We start from the raw sequence: 14308 nt of genomic DNA, 5'->3' as shown, positions 1-14308 counted from the left end.
AAAAGCTTGGGGTGGGGATGTTGCATCCATCCTGGCCCTTCTGGATCACATGGCAACCTTTAGTACTATCAACCAAAGTATCCTTCTGGATTTGATTTGGAGGTTGGAAGCGGAAGTCACTGCTTTGCAGTGTTTTGCCCTTCCTGTCGCTGGTAAAAGGATTGGGAAAGTGAAGTCTACATCTATCTTAATAATAATAAATAATAATAATAATTTATTAGATTTGTATGCTGCCCCTTTTCCGAAGGCCTCAATGCTTGGTTGCTCAAACTTCTATTTTACATCGAATGAAACCCGTGGATAAGGTCAGTTGGCAGTAGAGTTTAATCAATATGCAAGTAATTATACACCGCCACCCTGGACTGGACAGGTAATTATTCAGTTGCTGGCTGACCCAATGCCTGAAGCCTCTGGATGGGGAAGAAGCTACTGCAACTCAACCCTAGCAAGACAGAATAGCTTTCCATTTTTGACCATCTGGGATCCGGAGGGCCATTATCCTTTTAGCCTTGAACCTTCAGGCCATGAAACCTGACTCTTTCTCCACAATTGGGGTAAGATGGGAGTGGATCCAGAAAAATGTTGGTATGGTAAAATCATGACCTTGTGGTGGGTAGTAGGATGTTATTGAATGACACTGTTGTTCATTTTTATGCTTTTATTCGTTGCAAGCTGTATATTAATATAAAATAGAGGGCCACATTGGTCTCAGTAAAGAAAGTTAGTCTTCATAATGTAAGTATTTCACCAGAATACATAATTAAAATTTTGTATATAAAAAAGTTTTAATGTTGAAGCAGATATGTTAAGGAATATATGCAACACCCAATTTCTCTTGGTTTCTTCCCCCAATCTCAACAGCTAAAATTAAGAACTAGATTAAAACTAATTTTAAAAAAAACCTTTCTAGTGTCCTTACACGGAGAACAATATAGTCAATACAGAGAGGAAAGGGTTAATAATAATAATTAAGACAGAGAATAACGTTAGTAATAATCATCATAATTGACATTTGCTCCATGTCTGAAGGTGTATGGATTTCGTGGGCCTATAGGAGCATCTTCATCATAATGGTGATGATAATAGCCACCATCGTATTCATGGCCACCACGGCCTGCGTTTGACCAGTAGGAGACATAATCTTCAAATTTCTGCAGAAAAAGGGAAAAAATGACTCTATTTGCTGAAGCCATATATTCATTAAAATGCTGTCCTTTAGAAGCATTGAAATATATTTTGCTTTAAATACTGATCAAATATTTTCATACAAAATAGTATGTGTACTGTATACCATTTTCTTTAATATACCGTGGAACATAATCTTCTAATTTAAAACACTAATGGATGATTTTGGCAACTAAACCATATAGCAGGAAGAAGCCATTAACTCCAAGGTCCAATTTACTTCTCAGTGCAAGAATAAATGAAGTATTCAAATCAAATAGCTGACCAGAATGTAGAATATATTAGGACAGTGAAGCTTTGAAAGCTATTCTTTAAATATTGTATGAATTTCAAATCCAAACTTAAAAGACCTACGTTTATTGTGGAAATACAGTAAAATATTTACATTTCAGTGCCTTCTTGCTCCTAGAAATAGCAATTACCATCACATGGATTTATCATTTAAACCATTGATTTAAAATAATTTATTTTGACTTCCTAGCTTCTTCAACTTCAGAATCAGCAGTGGTCTACGAGCCAGAACGCTAAATTGCACTTGCCGCAGCGGCTTATAAGTTCTTGCACAACCAGCGCGATTTTGCTGTTGCACCTGTGGAGGAAGCAAAATCATGCACGGAACTGTGTTTCGGTGAGGGTTTTTTGCTTCCGCGCATGCTGAAACACGGGTGCACCTGCGGCTCCATGCACAATTTTGCTTCCTCTACAGATGCAGCAGCAAAATCGCGCTGGCCCCACAAGAACTTACGAGCCGCAGCGGTGAGCACAATTTAGTGTTCCGGCTCATAGCCCACCACTGTTCAGAATATATTCAAATCAAATAAAGAAAAGCAAACAAAGAGATTATGTATAATATCAAGCTTTCTTCTCAGAGCTTCAAGCAATTGGTATTTGAGAGGGCTAAAGCATTCATAAGGGAAGAGCGGCTAGCGTTAATCTCCAGAAACAGCTGAGCTGTTTATCTTTAAGTTGGTGTCTGATGAGAGAATTCAAACCTGCCCTCTGCTACTTTTACAGACCACCTATAAAATTTACTCTTCTGTCTGGCATGATTTTACCACCTACTCTTAGAGTTCCTGGAGAAGCCCCTTTGCAATATCCTCACGTTGGAATCATCATGACCTTACAAAGCACAGGTGGGGAACTATGTCCCCTTTATGACTTATGGCCTTCAACTCCCTGACCCAGCCATGGAAATTCTGGGAGTTGAAGTCCACAAACCATAAAAGAGACATACAGTAGTACCTCTAGATACGAGCTCCTCCACATGCGAGTATTCCAAGTTACGAGCCACGATGGGAGTGAAATTTCTGTTCGACACCCGAGCTCAAATTCGAGATACGAGCCGAGCTTCCACTAGGTGGCACAAGAATCCTTGCTTCTGGTTATCTCGGCAGGGAAAAACAAATTCGAAAGGCATTCGTTCGAGATGCGAGTTGATCGACATACGAGCTCGGTTCTGGAACGAATTAAACTCGTATCTAGAGGTACTACTGTAGTTCTCCATTTCTGCTATTAAGCAAAAGGAAGAGAGTCAGCGGGTCACTCAGCTCCATTAATATAACACCTACTCTTTCTATGAAAAATACAATAGAACTGTACTGTATAGAGTTTATTTTATGTCAAGAATAGACAAATTTATTTTATTTATTTACTCAATTTTTTTAATGCCACCCTTCTCCTTAGACTCAGGACGGCTTACAACATGTTAGTAATAGCACTTTTTAACAGAGCCAGCATATTGCCCCTCAATCCAGGTCCTCATTTTATCCACCTCGGAAGGATGGAAGGCTGAGTCAACCTTGAGCCGGAGATGAGATTTGAACCACTGACCTACAGATCTAGGAGTCAGCTTTAGTGGCATACATTACTGCACTCTACCCACTGCACCACCTCGGCTCAGGTATTTCCAATAAGTTGCCATATTTTGTATGGCTCTGCTGCCTTTTCCTTCCAAAAACAATTATATCTTAGATTCAAATAAACACACACACAAACTATAGAAATTAAAGTGGCTTAACTTGACAGCTAAAATGCCTGCATATTAACTTTCCATGCTGAAAAGTATTGGAATTCCAGTTGAAGGACAATTCTGGACTACAGGGATGGAGGAGATAATATATAATTCCAGGTTGCTATTTGAAGTATGAAATACTTTATACATGAATCAAATGTGTTTTGTTTCCATGTTCCATTTATATCTCAGTAAAACCAATGTTGAAATGTTTCTATGCATTCATGTCATTGCTTTTTCCCAAATGTTTTTTTGCCAGAATTAAGTTAAATTAGTTCAAGTAGGTTTCTGAAAGTTATCAAGCTTGATATCAATACTATTATAAAGGATGCACCTTCTCAAATTAATTTATAATAAGGGGAATGATTTTGCTAATAAAAGGGTTCCATATCTACTGTAATGAATACAATTATAAGATTCAAACTCAATTGAATTCCTTCCCACTACACAAACAGAAATATGAAGCTTATTTTAAAAAAAAAAAAACATTAGGCAATTAGCCTGAATCCAACAAGATTTCCATAGTGTTAATTTAGATCCCTGAATTATATTTTTGGGAGTTAAAACACAACTATGTCACTTACAGCTTCATCAAAACCTAAATAGAGGAAATGCTGATACCACTGCTGTACTTCAGGCTGACTTCTGTCCCAAAGCTGTCGCTTCTGACGTTTCAGATTGTTTAAGAATTCCTTGGCCTTATCTTCTTTAACAGACATCTCTTCCTTCATCAGAACAGGGGCTGAAACAAAAATTAAAAACACCACATCTATTAATGGCAATAGCGCTGTAGATATTTCAGTTGTCGTGTTGACTATATATCTTCTTGATGCTAGGGTACGCAGAGTTACCAGAAGGCACGAGTGGCTAAGCAAGAGGAGATCTCTGCATGAATAGATCTCTAGGACAATTGGCCACACCCATAGGCTATTTAAGGCTTAGTCACATGATGCTTCAGTGTGGAAGTCAACTTATGTTATGTTCCAGATGTCTGCCCAGATTTCTCTCTTTGGATATGATTATTTCAATGATGAATTAAAAACTTGAGTTGGACTCATTATCTCCAGGCTTCCTGCCAACTCAGAGTGAGTCCGCAAATGAGATTTGTGTGGTCAAAGAAAATATTTGTGTGTTTTGGTTTCTGTTTTGGACTCCAATTACCAGTCCATGTGGTTCTCTCAATTGAGGACCACACACTTATTTGCAGTTGATCAGCCACTATAAGTTCATGTGGTGATGGTCCTGTCAATCCCACATTGTCTTCGGAGAGGGGTGGCATACAAATCTAATTAATAATAATAATAATAATAATAATAATAATAATAATAATAATAATTATTATTATTATTATTATTGCTCTGCCTTACCAAGCAGTAGGCTGTGTACTTTATTTTGTTAAACACCTCAATGAAGGTGTTTGACAAAAAACTTTTTAATAACTTAACAGTGTCTTATTTTTATTTCATAACTTTATTAAGAAGGTACTAATGTATTAAGTAAATACTGCAATTAGTCCTTATTCCATTTTTAGGAAGATTATAGATTTTAAAAAATTCTATAGACAAAGGTGCTCTATCAAATTCTAGAAATTCTGAGCATTTTATTTCTAGAAACTACATAGAATCTGGAGGGATTGTTAATGTATGCGCAGAGTATTCCTTGTTTTACCAAGGCTGTGCACACAGAAACGTTTTTATATTGAGATCAGTTGTGAATAATTACTCAGTCACATACAGATAATTAACTTGAATTAAAGTTTACTTTGAGAAATAGCATGTTCCTTTAAACGGTCCAAAGTCATACACATAATAGTCGGAATAACAATCCAAATATTATCAAATACAATAATGAATGATGATATTTCTACTGAGTTGGAGAAAAGGTAGGAAACAGATGCATGTTCAGATATTCCTTGACTTGTGACCAGTTGGGTCACAAGTTTCCAGAATTGGGACCAGAATTTCCATTGTTAAGCAAAGTGGTTATTAAATGAATCCTGTTGTGTTTGGGCTTGGGCCAGCCGTTGCTCCTACAGATGGGAGAGATGCGGCACAAAGTGAGTGCGAAAGCCTGGCTGAGAGCCAGGAAGACGTGGCAGACAGCCATGAGGATGAGGCCACTGGTTCAGAGGAGTTGGCAGACAGTACGCAGGACTCAGCAGACAGCCCAGGGGATTTGGCATGCAGTCACTCAGACAGTCTATCTTCCTTGGATTCCTCTGCAGACCAATTCATAGACATGCGTAGCCGAAGAGCTATGCAAAGGAGGGCTCAATTAAAGGACTATTATCAGTGATCAGAGTAGCACCTGGGCTGGGTGTGATTCTTATACTGAGGGCTGGGTATGGTTCCCTTAATGAGGGCTAAAGGTATAAAAGGGAACAGAGGCACAAGGCAAACTGTGGCTGTTTATCTGTATTACTTTGTGGTTCCTGTTCTAAAGTTTCTGTTCTGTGCCTTTGGATTTCAACCCAGCCTTTTCAGGCACGTGGGAGGTGAAACCTCTGGGACTTACTATTTGCTCTAAGATTCAAAGACCTCCTGAAACGTTTCTGCTCCATGCAGGTTGTCTTTGTTTGCTTTTTCCTGTGTTTTGTATTTGGCTGAATTACGCCTTGCACTATCATTTATTCCTAACACTAAGGACTGTTTTGGTTAACCCTTTTTTGTTTGTTTAATACAAGTTTGCTGATTAGAAGAGCGCGTGTGTGTTTGAGTTGTTTTCCTTGGACTGTTACTAATCGCCTGAGCCCAGTCAGGCAGAACAAATCCCACCTGATTTTATGCTTTTTGCCATGATTGTTAAGTGAATCACTTCAACTATTAAGTGACTCACCTGGTCGTTAAGTGAAGCCAGGCTCCCCCATTGATTTTGTCAGAATGTGGCTGGAAAGATAGCAAATGGCAGTCACATGACTCAAAACCTGCAATCAAAATGAATATATGCGGATTGCCAAGCTCCCAAAGTTTGATCATGTGACCACATATTGTAGGATGATTAATTCTAGTTAAGGATGCTAAAATGTTTTAGTTTGTCTGAATCTTGAAGTGAGAGGTCATTAAAACAACTCCACAAAGTAGATGATTTGTGGAAGTGGGGAAGGGCAGCTGCCTCTAAAACAGGAAAAGAGTTAAATCACCATCCAGATTCAAGGAGAACAGAGATTATGGAGAAAGGATGTGGATTTATTTGTCAGCTCCCATGATTAGTTACTAAAATGGCTTAGAGGACACTAAATCAATGTTTTTCAAACTTTGCAACTTTAAGATAAGGGAGTCGCAATTCAAAGTGTTGTTTATGACCTATAAAGCCCTTCATGGCACCGGACCAGATTATCTCAGGGACCGCCTTCTGCTGCACGAATCCCAGCGACCAGTTAGGTCCCACAGAGTGGGTCTTCTCCAGGTCCCGTCAACTAAACAATGTCGCTTGGCGGGACCCAGGGGAAGAGCCTTCTCTGTGGCGGCCCCGGCCCTCTGGAACCAACTCTCACCAGAGATTAGAATTGTCCCCACCCTCCTTGCCTTTCGCAAGCTGCTTAAAACCCACCTCTGCCGCCAGGCATGGGGGAATTGAGATACTCTTTCCCCCTAGGCCTTTACAATTTTATGCATGGTATGTCTGTACGTATGTTTGGTTTTATAATAAGGGTTTTTAACTGTTTTAGTATTGGATTATTATTATATGCTGTTTTATTGCTGTTGTTAGCCGCCCTGAGTCTGCGGAGAGGGGCGGCATACAAATCCAATAAATAGATAGATAGATAGATAGATAGATAGATAGATAGATAGATAGATAGATAGATAGATAGATAGATAAATTTCAGTTCCCAGAATTCCACAGCCAGCAACCTTAAAGTTTTTAAATTTGAAAAAAACTACACTAAACTCTTGCCCAAACAAGTCTCCTGTACAGCTGATCCAAAGGTAAAGAGCACCCGCAGGGAAGATTCTCCTACTTTACTAGGCATTTGTGTAACTCCTGAGCAGATGAACTTCTGATACATCAACTCACTTGCAAGCCCACCTAAAAGACAGATCAACTGGTGGCCAGATTTGGTTTCTGGATGGTGTATATTCACTGCTCAAAAAAAAATAGGGAACACTTAAACAACACAATATAACTCCAAGTAAATCAAACTTCTGTAAAATCAAAGTGTCCACTTAGGAAGCAACACTGATTGACAGTCAATTTCACATGCTGTTGTGCACATTCAGCTTTGTACAGATCAAACTATTCAATGAGAATATTTCATTCATTCAGATCTAGGATGTGTTATTTGAGCGTTCCCTTTATTTTTTTTTTTGAGCAGTGTATATTTTTAATGGCTAACTATACACACGTCTATCTCTATTTCAAACCCTGCCAGTCAGCTATCGAGCAATTAACTGCTAAATTCCTGGGGTTCCACAGGTAAACCATAAAGGTTTTCATACTCTTTCCAAAGTTGTTTCTATTTTGTCCAAGAACATGCTGATCAACAGTTACACTGGTGACAGTCCTTTGAGGTAGACCAGGTCAAGAAACAGAAGCAGCAGGGATCTAGGCGGGCTCTTTATTGTTATAGCAGCTAAAACCTTGTCACAGATTCTTTGCAGGTAATCTTTGACTTACAACAATTGCTTGGTGATAATTGAAAAGTACAAGGGACCTTGCTAGGGGTACTTACAGCCAGTGTTCCCTCTAATTTTTTTGGGGGGGTGGGCAGAAAAGTATAGTGTCTGAGCGGCAGTCCCTTCAGGACTGGGCAGCACAGAAATAATAAACAAACAAACAAACAAACAAATAAAAAACCCACCCTGTTTTGCCTCAGAGAATTTCAAAATAAAATACTGTACTGTGTGTCTATAACAGTGAGCTCATAATAGGGCAACTCTATCAATAGTTGAGCTAGTTTCAAACTGGATTTTGATTTTCTTTCTCTCTTCCTTACTCCCATTCTTTTTCTCTTTTCCTTCCTCTCTTTTTTCTATCTGTTTCTCTCTCTTCCTCTCTTCCTCTCTCTCTCCTTCCCTCTCACTCGTTCCCTCTCGGCTTCTGGGCAGGTTTCGAAAACTCTGAGTTGATGATGATTTTTAAGTGAGCGATTGCTCACTGCTCAGCTTAAAGGGAACTATGCTTACAGCCTGGTTCCAAAGTTTCAACAGCTGTCCAACCCCATACCTTTTAAAGCAGTTTCCAGCATCCCATGATTATGTGACTACATTTTATGACTTTTTGCTAAAAACCAGAATTTTCTGCCCATAAAAAATTGGGGGGGAAATTTGCCTTATAATTATAATGTTCATTTTACAACCACAACAAAAAAAGTTTGCAAAATCAGATGGGTCACATGACCATAAAAACTTATGACTGTAATAGGCAGATTCCATTATGGTCATAAATCAACAATGACCTCCAAACAAAATCAAGGTGAGTTGTTATGAGTTTCTTTCTGCATTTTCTATTTGGGCAGGACTGAATTGCTGTTTCTCCCAGCTTAAGGTTCATTGCCCTCTTCACATCTCGGTATTCATGAAGCTTGGGTTTCTTTTTGCACATATTTTATTATCAAAGCAGGTAACATTGCCAATGTTGTAAGGAAGTGATATTTGTTGGCTTTTTATGCATGGCAGGTTGTCCGTATATCTTCCACAGGGTTGTTATAGTTTGCAAACTTGTTTCTGACTGGTCTACTGTGCTGGATTATTTCATCTTAGATTGTTCCTGGCTATTGTCTTGGCTCTTTCTTATCTACATCTTGATTTTTTTGATGCAGCACTGATGAAGTTGCCTTGTTTGGCCATGAAACATTTTCAAGAAAGAAAGAAAAAACAACAACCCAAGAGCAGTGAACACTAATATCACAAATGGGAGCCACAAATATTCTTTCTATTGTTCATGACTCTCTTCTCAAGACCAAATCCACAGCAAACAATTGAAAATGTTCCAAAGCCATACTCCTAACTCTGCAAATTTTAGGCTGTTATAATCTTTTGTTAGTTCAGCCATTCATGGGTAGCTTTGCATTTATCCTGAAAGTCTCTCTCTTTTTAAATTTGACACAACTGAAATAACAGGATGGACATTACTGATTTTCCAAGTTTGTTTGTCTCTGTCTCCCTCCCACTCTCTTCCTCCCTCCCCCTCTCTCTCCTTTTTTAATTTAAGTCACCTAAAATAATGGGAGAGTTGTACAGAAAACACATGCCAGAAATATTTTTTTACCCAAGTCACTTTCTCTTAAATTATAGGGAAGAAATTGGACAGGCTGAATATGTAGTTCTCTATTTTTAATTATTTTTCCAACTTATTTTTCTGGTTGAGATCATCCAAGGGCACGGGGTGAGTTACCATCAGTACACTGATGATACTCAGCTGTACATTTCCACCCCTTGTTCACTCAGTGAAGCAGTGGAAGTAATGTGCTGGTGTCTGGAGGCTGTCAGGGTCTGGATGGGTGTCAACAGACCCAGGCTCAACCCTGATAAGACGGAGTGGCTGTGGGTTTTGCCTCCCAAGTACACATCCATCTGTTTGTCCATTACCCTGGGGGGAGAATTAGTGACCCCCTCAGAGAGGGTCCGCCCTCTTTGATCCCACAGCTGACTTTTGGCTGTGGCGAGGGGGGCGTTTGCCCAAGTCCGCCTTGTGCACCAGTTGCCGCCCTATTTGGACAGGGAGTCTGTTCAGGGTCACTCATGCCCTTATCACCTCGTGGTTCAACTACTGCAATGCTCTCTACATGGAGCTACCTTTGAAGAGTGTTCAGAAACTTCAAATCATGCAAAATGCAGCCGGGTGAGCGGTTACAAGGCCTTCCAAGGCATACCCATATTTCACCATCACTCTGCGGACTGCATTGGCTGCCAATTAGTTTCCGGACACAATTCAAAGTGTTGGTTATGACTTACAAATCCCTGCATGGCATAGGACCAGATTACCTCTGAGACAGCCTTCTGTCGCACGAATCTTAGCGCCCGGTCAGGTCCCACAGAGTTGGCCTCCTCAGGGTGCCATCAGCCAGACAATGTCAGCTGGTGGGACCTAAGGGAAGAACCTTCTTTGTGGAGGTCCCAGCCCTCTAGAATCAGCTCCCCCTGGAGATTCGCACTGCCCCCACTGTCCTTGCCTTCTGAAAAAGTTTAAAGACTCATCTTCATCACCAGGCCTTGGGTCATTAGCTCTTTCCCCCTTATCAACAAGTGTTTTTAGTGTGTTTCACGGAGTGAATGAGAATGAATGTTTTAGATTATATTAGGATTTTTAGGGCTTTTAAATTATATTAATTGGATTTAGATGTACTATTATGTTTTGTTATATATGTTGCGAGCCGCCCCAAGTCCTCAGAAAGAGGCGGCATACAAATCCAATCAATCAATCAATCAATCAATCAATCAATAAATCACATGTAAGAAAAGATGTGTCATCTTAAGAAAAACTTACCTTCTCTTTTCTGAAGCATCAGCCTAAGCTTATTTGCTTTTGAAACACCTGAAGAAAAGCAAAATTAAGTAATGAAGTGTATAAATAATGCACATTTTCCTAGCCAATACTACTTTTTAGACATAGGCAATTATATGAGTGATGAACACAAATATTTTTCCTTCTCTGTGCTCAGTACAAACAACGCTCTGGTACTTAAAAAGAAATGATGGCAGCAATGGCAAACCTTTTTTTGATTGGGTGCCAAAAGGGTGCGCGTGTCTGCAAGAGCGTACGCATGCATGCCCACACCCATCATGCAATGGGCCTCCACGCGCATGCACAAAGGACTCACTAAAGCAGTGTTTCTCAACCTTGGCCGTTTGAAGATGTGTGGACTTCAACTCCCAGGCTGGTGGGGCCTAGGGGAAGAGCCTTCTCTGTGGAGGCCCCGGCCCTCTGGAATCAGCTCCCCCCGGAGATTTGCACTGCCCCCACCCTCCATGCCTTCCAAAAGAGTTTAAAAACACATCTTTGCTGCCAGGCCTGGGGACATTAGTCCTCCCCCCTGACCAACGAATGTTGTTAGTGTGATTATTGAATGAATGCAAATGAATGTTTTAAAGTTAGAATTTTAAGAATCTTTTTAGTGTATTAATTGGATAAATTGGATAAACTGTTTTGATATGTTTTTGGTATATGCTGTGAGCCGCCCCGAGTCCACAGAGAGAGGCGGCATGCAAGTTCAATAAATAAATAAATAATAAATAAATAAATAAATTGGGTGAGATTTTGGTGATTTTTTTACTTCTGCGCATGCACGTTAGCAAAATAAATAAATCGCCGAACTCTCTCTCACGTGCGTCCCCTCACGAGATTTCAGTGCGTTTTTGCTTCCTACTCATGTGCTGAAGCAAAAGCACACTGGGACATGCGTGCATGCACACGAGAAGCAAAGCTGCGCAGCGCAGTGGCGTAATGGCAATCCGTCTGATTGTTATCTTTATTAGCATGACGGCAATCCAGGGAAGTCCTTTCTCCCTTCATGTCATTAAAGGGAACTGCCTCTATTCAAGGACAGGAGTGCGGGTGTCTTCTAAGTCAGGGGTCTCCAACTGGACCACTAATATTTTTAAAGCACTTTAAGCAATTCATGTTAAACACTAAGCAGAATTTGCAACTTTATTTTTTTGTTTGTTTGTTTTGTCCAATACACAATACACATGAAGGTATAGAGCAGCGTTTCCCAACCGGTGTGCCACGGCACACTGGTGTGCCGCGAGACACCGTCAGGTGTGCCGCGGCGAGAGGCGGCGGAGGAGAGTGGGCGGATCGGGCGGGCAATGGGGCAGGGCGGAGAAGCCAGGGGCGCGTTTGGCCGGAGGCACCGTGGGGAGGCAGGGGCAGCCGCGGCTCCCTTTACTCCTACTGCTGCACCACCCTGCCCCTGCTCCCCACGGTGCCTCCGGCCAAACGCGCCCCTGGCTTCTCTGTCCTGCCCCATTGCCCGCCCGATCTGCCCACTCTTCTCCGCCACCGCCTCCTGCCTTGGGGCGAGGAATCCGAGAGTCCGGGACTGTGTGGCTTTGCGCCATGAAGAGAAAACGGCCGACTTTTCCCTGCTGCCGTTTTCTCTTCATGGCGCAAAGCCACACAGTCCCGGACTCCCGGATCGCTTGTTTCTCCGGTCAGCAAAGCCACCTGCCCAGGAAAGCGCCGCGCTGGCCGGAGAAGCGAGCAATCCGGGAGTCCGGGACTGTGTGGCTTTCGGACGGGCTAACGGGAGGCGGCGCGAGGCCGGGTGCTGGGGACGTCTGGGAGGGCGAGGAGGCTGATGGCTGCTGCGCACTCCACTCTCTCTCCGGCTCTCTCTCGCTCTTTCTTTTTCTCTCTGTTGCTGGCGTGGTGAACGAGAGAGAAAGAGAGAGAGAGAAAAAGGAGGGGAGAGAGAATGAGAGAAAGAAAGCAAGAGAAAGAGAGGGAAAGAAAGCAAGAGAGAGAGAGAAAGAAAGGGGGGAAGGAGGGAGAGGGAAAGACATAGAGGGAGGGAAGGAGGGAGAGAGAAAGAGAGCAAAAAAGAGAGGAAGAAAGAAAGAAAGAGGGATGGAGAGAAAGAAGGGAAGGAAGGGAGAGAAAGAGGGAGGGAGAAATAGAGTGAAATGGAGGAAGAGATATTTTTTTTGTCCAAACTTTTCTTTAGCCCCCCCGCCCCCCCCTTCAGTGTTCCCCAGAATTTTGAAAACATGAATAATGTGCCGCGGCTCAAAAAAGGTTGGGAAACACTGGTATAGAGGATATACAGTATAGGAGTAGAATGTATCAAAGAGAGTATAGAAGAGAAATATAGGAGTAAAATACTGTATACTTATTGAGAATTTGTGTCTATTCTTGACATAAAATAAACTATATACAATGCAGTTCTATTGTATTTTTCATAGAAAGAGTAGGTGTTATATTAATGGAACTGGGTATCCGACTGACTGTTCCTTTTACATAGCAGAAATGGGGAACTATGTCTCCTTTATGACTTGTGGACTTCAACTCCCAGAATTGCCATGGCTGGCTCAGGAACTCTGGGAGTTGAAGTCCCTAAGTCTTAAAGTCGCCAAGGTTGGAGACCCCCTCACTTAGGATAAGAGTCTCCGCCTGCCACAAGGGGCGGCCTCCTTTTTCCCAAGCTGCTCCTTCCTGAGCGCGCAATGTCCGTTCCGTCTGCCCGCCACGCCTCCTGCTCGACTGACTCACCCGGGCCCGGCCAGTGGAGGAGGAGGAGCCCCACTAGGGCAGCCAGACGCAGAGCGCAAGCGCGGCGCGGCGACGGCATCCCGGCGGGTTCTTTCAGGAACTTCTGTCCAGCGCTGCGCGGTCCTTCGGGCACCTGTGGGGGAGAGCGCGCGCGTGAGGTGGCTGAAATGAGCGGGAAGGAAGCGGCGACCCGCGGGGGCCTCTCGTTAGCCCGCCGCCCCCTCGCTGGCTTGGAGAAGCGGAAAGGGGGGGTTCCGGATCTGGACACCGCCTCGGAACGGGAGCTTTCCAGCTTTCCAAAGGCAAACCTATTCGGCGCCGGAAAGGTCTCCTGCCTACAATTCCAGCCATTCCGGTAGCGCATCCGAAATGGCGGTTCCAGCCTCAGTTCAACTGTACGTCGGTGAAACATCCGCAGGGTGGGGACTGTGGAGCTACACAGCAGTTGCTAAATGTGTTCCAAAACAATTGAAAACCGCTCTCTCGAGGTTTCCCCATTTTTTTCCGGCTCATCTCCCTCGCTGCCAAACCGCATTCACAAGAGTTGCACACACATTCAGGAACTTACACAATATTCAGTGACAGAAGGCTGCATTAACTTTCCCTGATTCGGTTCCCTCATCCTCATCCAGGTAGCCCCATCATCCCCTGCCCACATGTGGGAGAGGAAGCAGCCATGAGGCAATGAAAAGTTATATAAAAAATGGCAAGCAGGCCAGAGATTGAAGCTCCATCCCCCTTTTTACATTTGTGAGATGTTGTGTGTGTGAGAAGAAACTTAGTGCTCAGGCTTCAGTGGTTTTAATTTATCCCCTCCCAATTCAGACATTGTCTACCATTGTAACATTGGCTACCATTGTAACTCTTCACCCCCAATACATAACTTGTTGTTATTGATTGGATTTGTATCCTGCCGTCTCCCAGGACTCAGGGTGGCTTAAGTATGTGAAAAACAATACAATT

The 14308-nt window shown here is 42.4% G+C and overlaps 1 protein-coding gene across 1 annotated transcript; it reads right to left on the bottom strand.

Annotated features, from left to right (window-relative positions):
- Positions 1-711: 711 nt before the first annotated feature.
- ECRG4 (ECRG4 augurin precursor) lies at positions 712-13687 on the bottom strand. The gene is made up of 4 exons (XM_070751842.1): positions 13346-13687; positions 10622-10669; positions 3781-3938; positions 712-1151 (listed from the first exon to the last, which is right to left on the bottom strand). The coding sequence occupies exons 1-4, from the start codon at positions 13422-13424 to the stop codon at positions 987-989; spliced, it is 450 nt and encodes a 149-aa protein (XP_070607943.1). The 5' UTR covers positions 13425-13687; the 3' UTR covers positions 712-986.
- Between the last annotated feature and the right edge of the window lie 621 nt (positions 13688-14308).

Source organism: Erythrolamprus reginae, chromosome 4, assembly GCF_031021105.1.
Source record: "Erythrolamprus reginae isolate rEryReg1 chromosome 4, rEryReg1.hap1, whole genome shotgun sequence".
Lineage (NCBI taxonomy): Eukaryota > Metazoa > Chordata > Lepidosauria > Squamata > Dipsadidae > Erythrolamprus > Erythrolamprus reginae.
Note: the sequence above shows the minus strand (reverse complement) of the source record. Positions and strands in the feature narration are given on the sequence as shown.

Excerpts from the sequence above, each read along its gene's own strand:
- ECRG4 (XM_070751842.1), bottom strand. The coding sequence starts at position 13,424 with ATGCCGTCGCCGCGCCGCGCTTGCGCTCTGCGTCTGGCTGCCCTAGTG. Across the intron at positions 10,670-13,345 it reads CCTCCACTGGCCGGGCCCGG|GTGTTTCAAAAGCAAATAAG; the intron begins GTGAGTCAGTCG and ends GCTTTTCTTCAG. Across the intron at positions 3,939-10,621 it reads GATGCTTCAGAAAAGAGAAG|CCCCTGTTCTGATGAAGGAA; the intron begins GTAAGTTTTTCT and ends TTTTTGTTTCAG.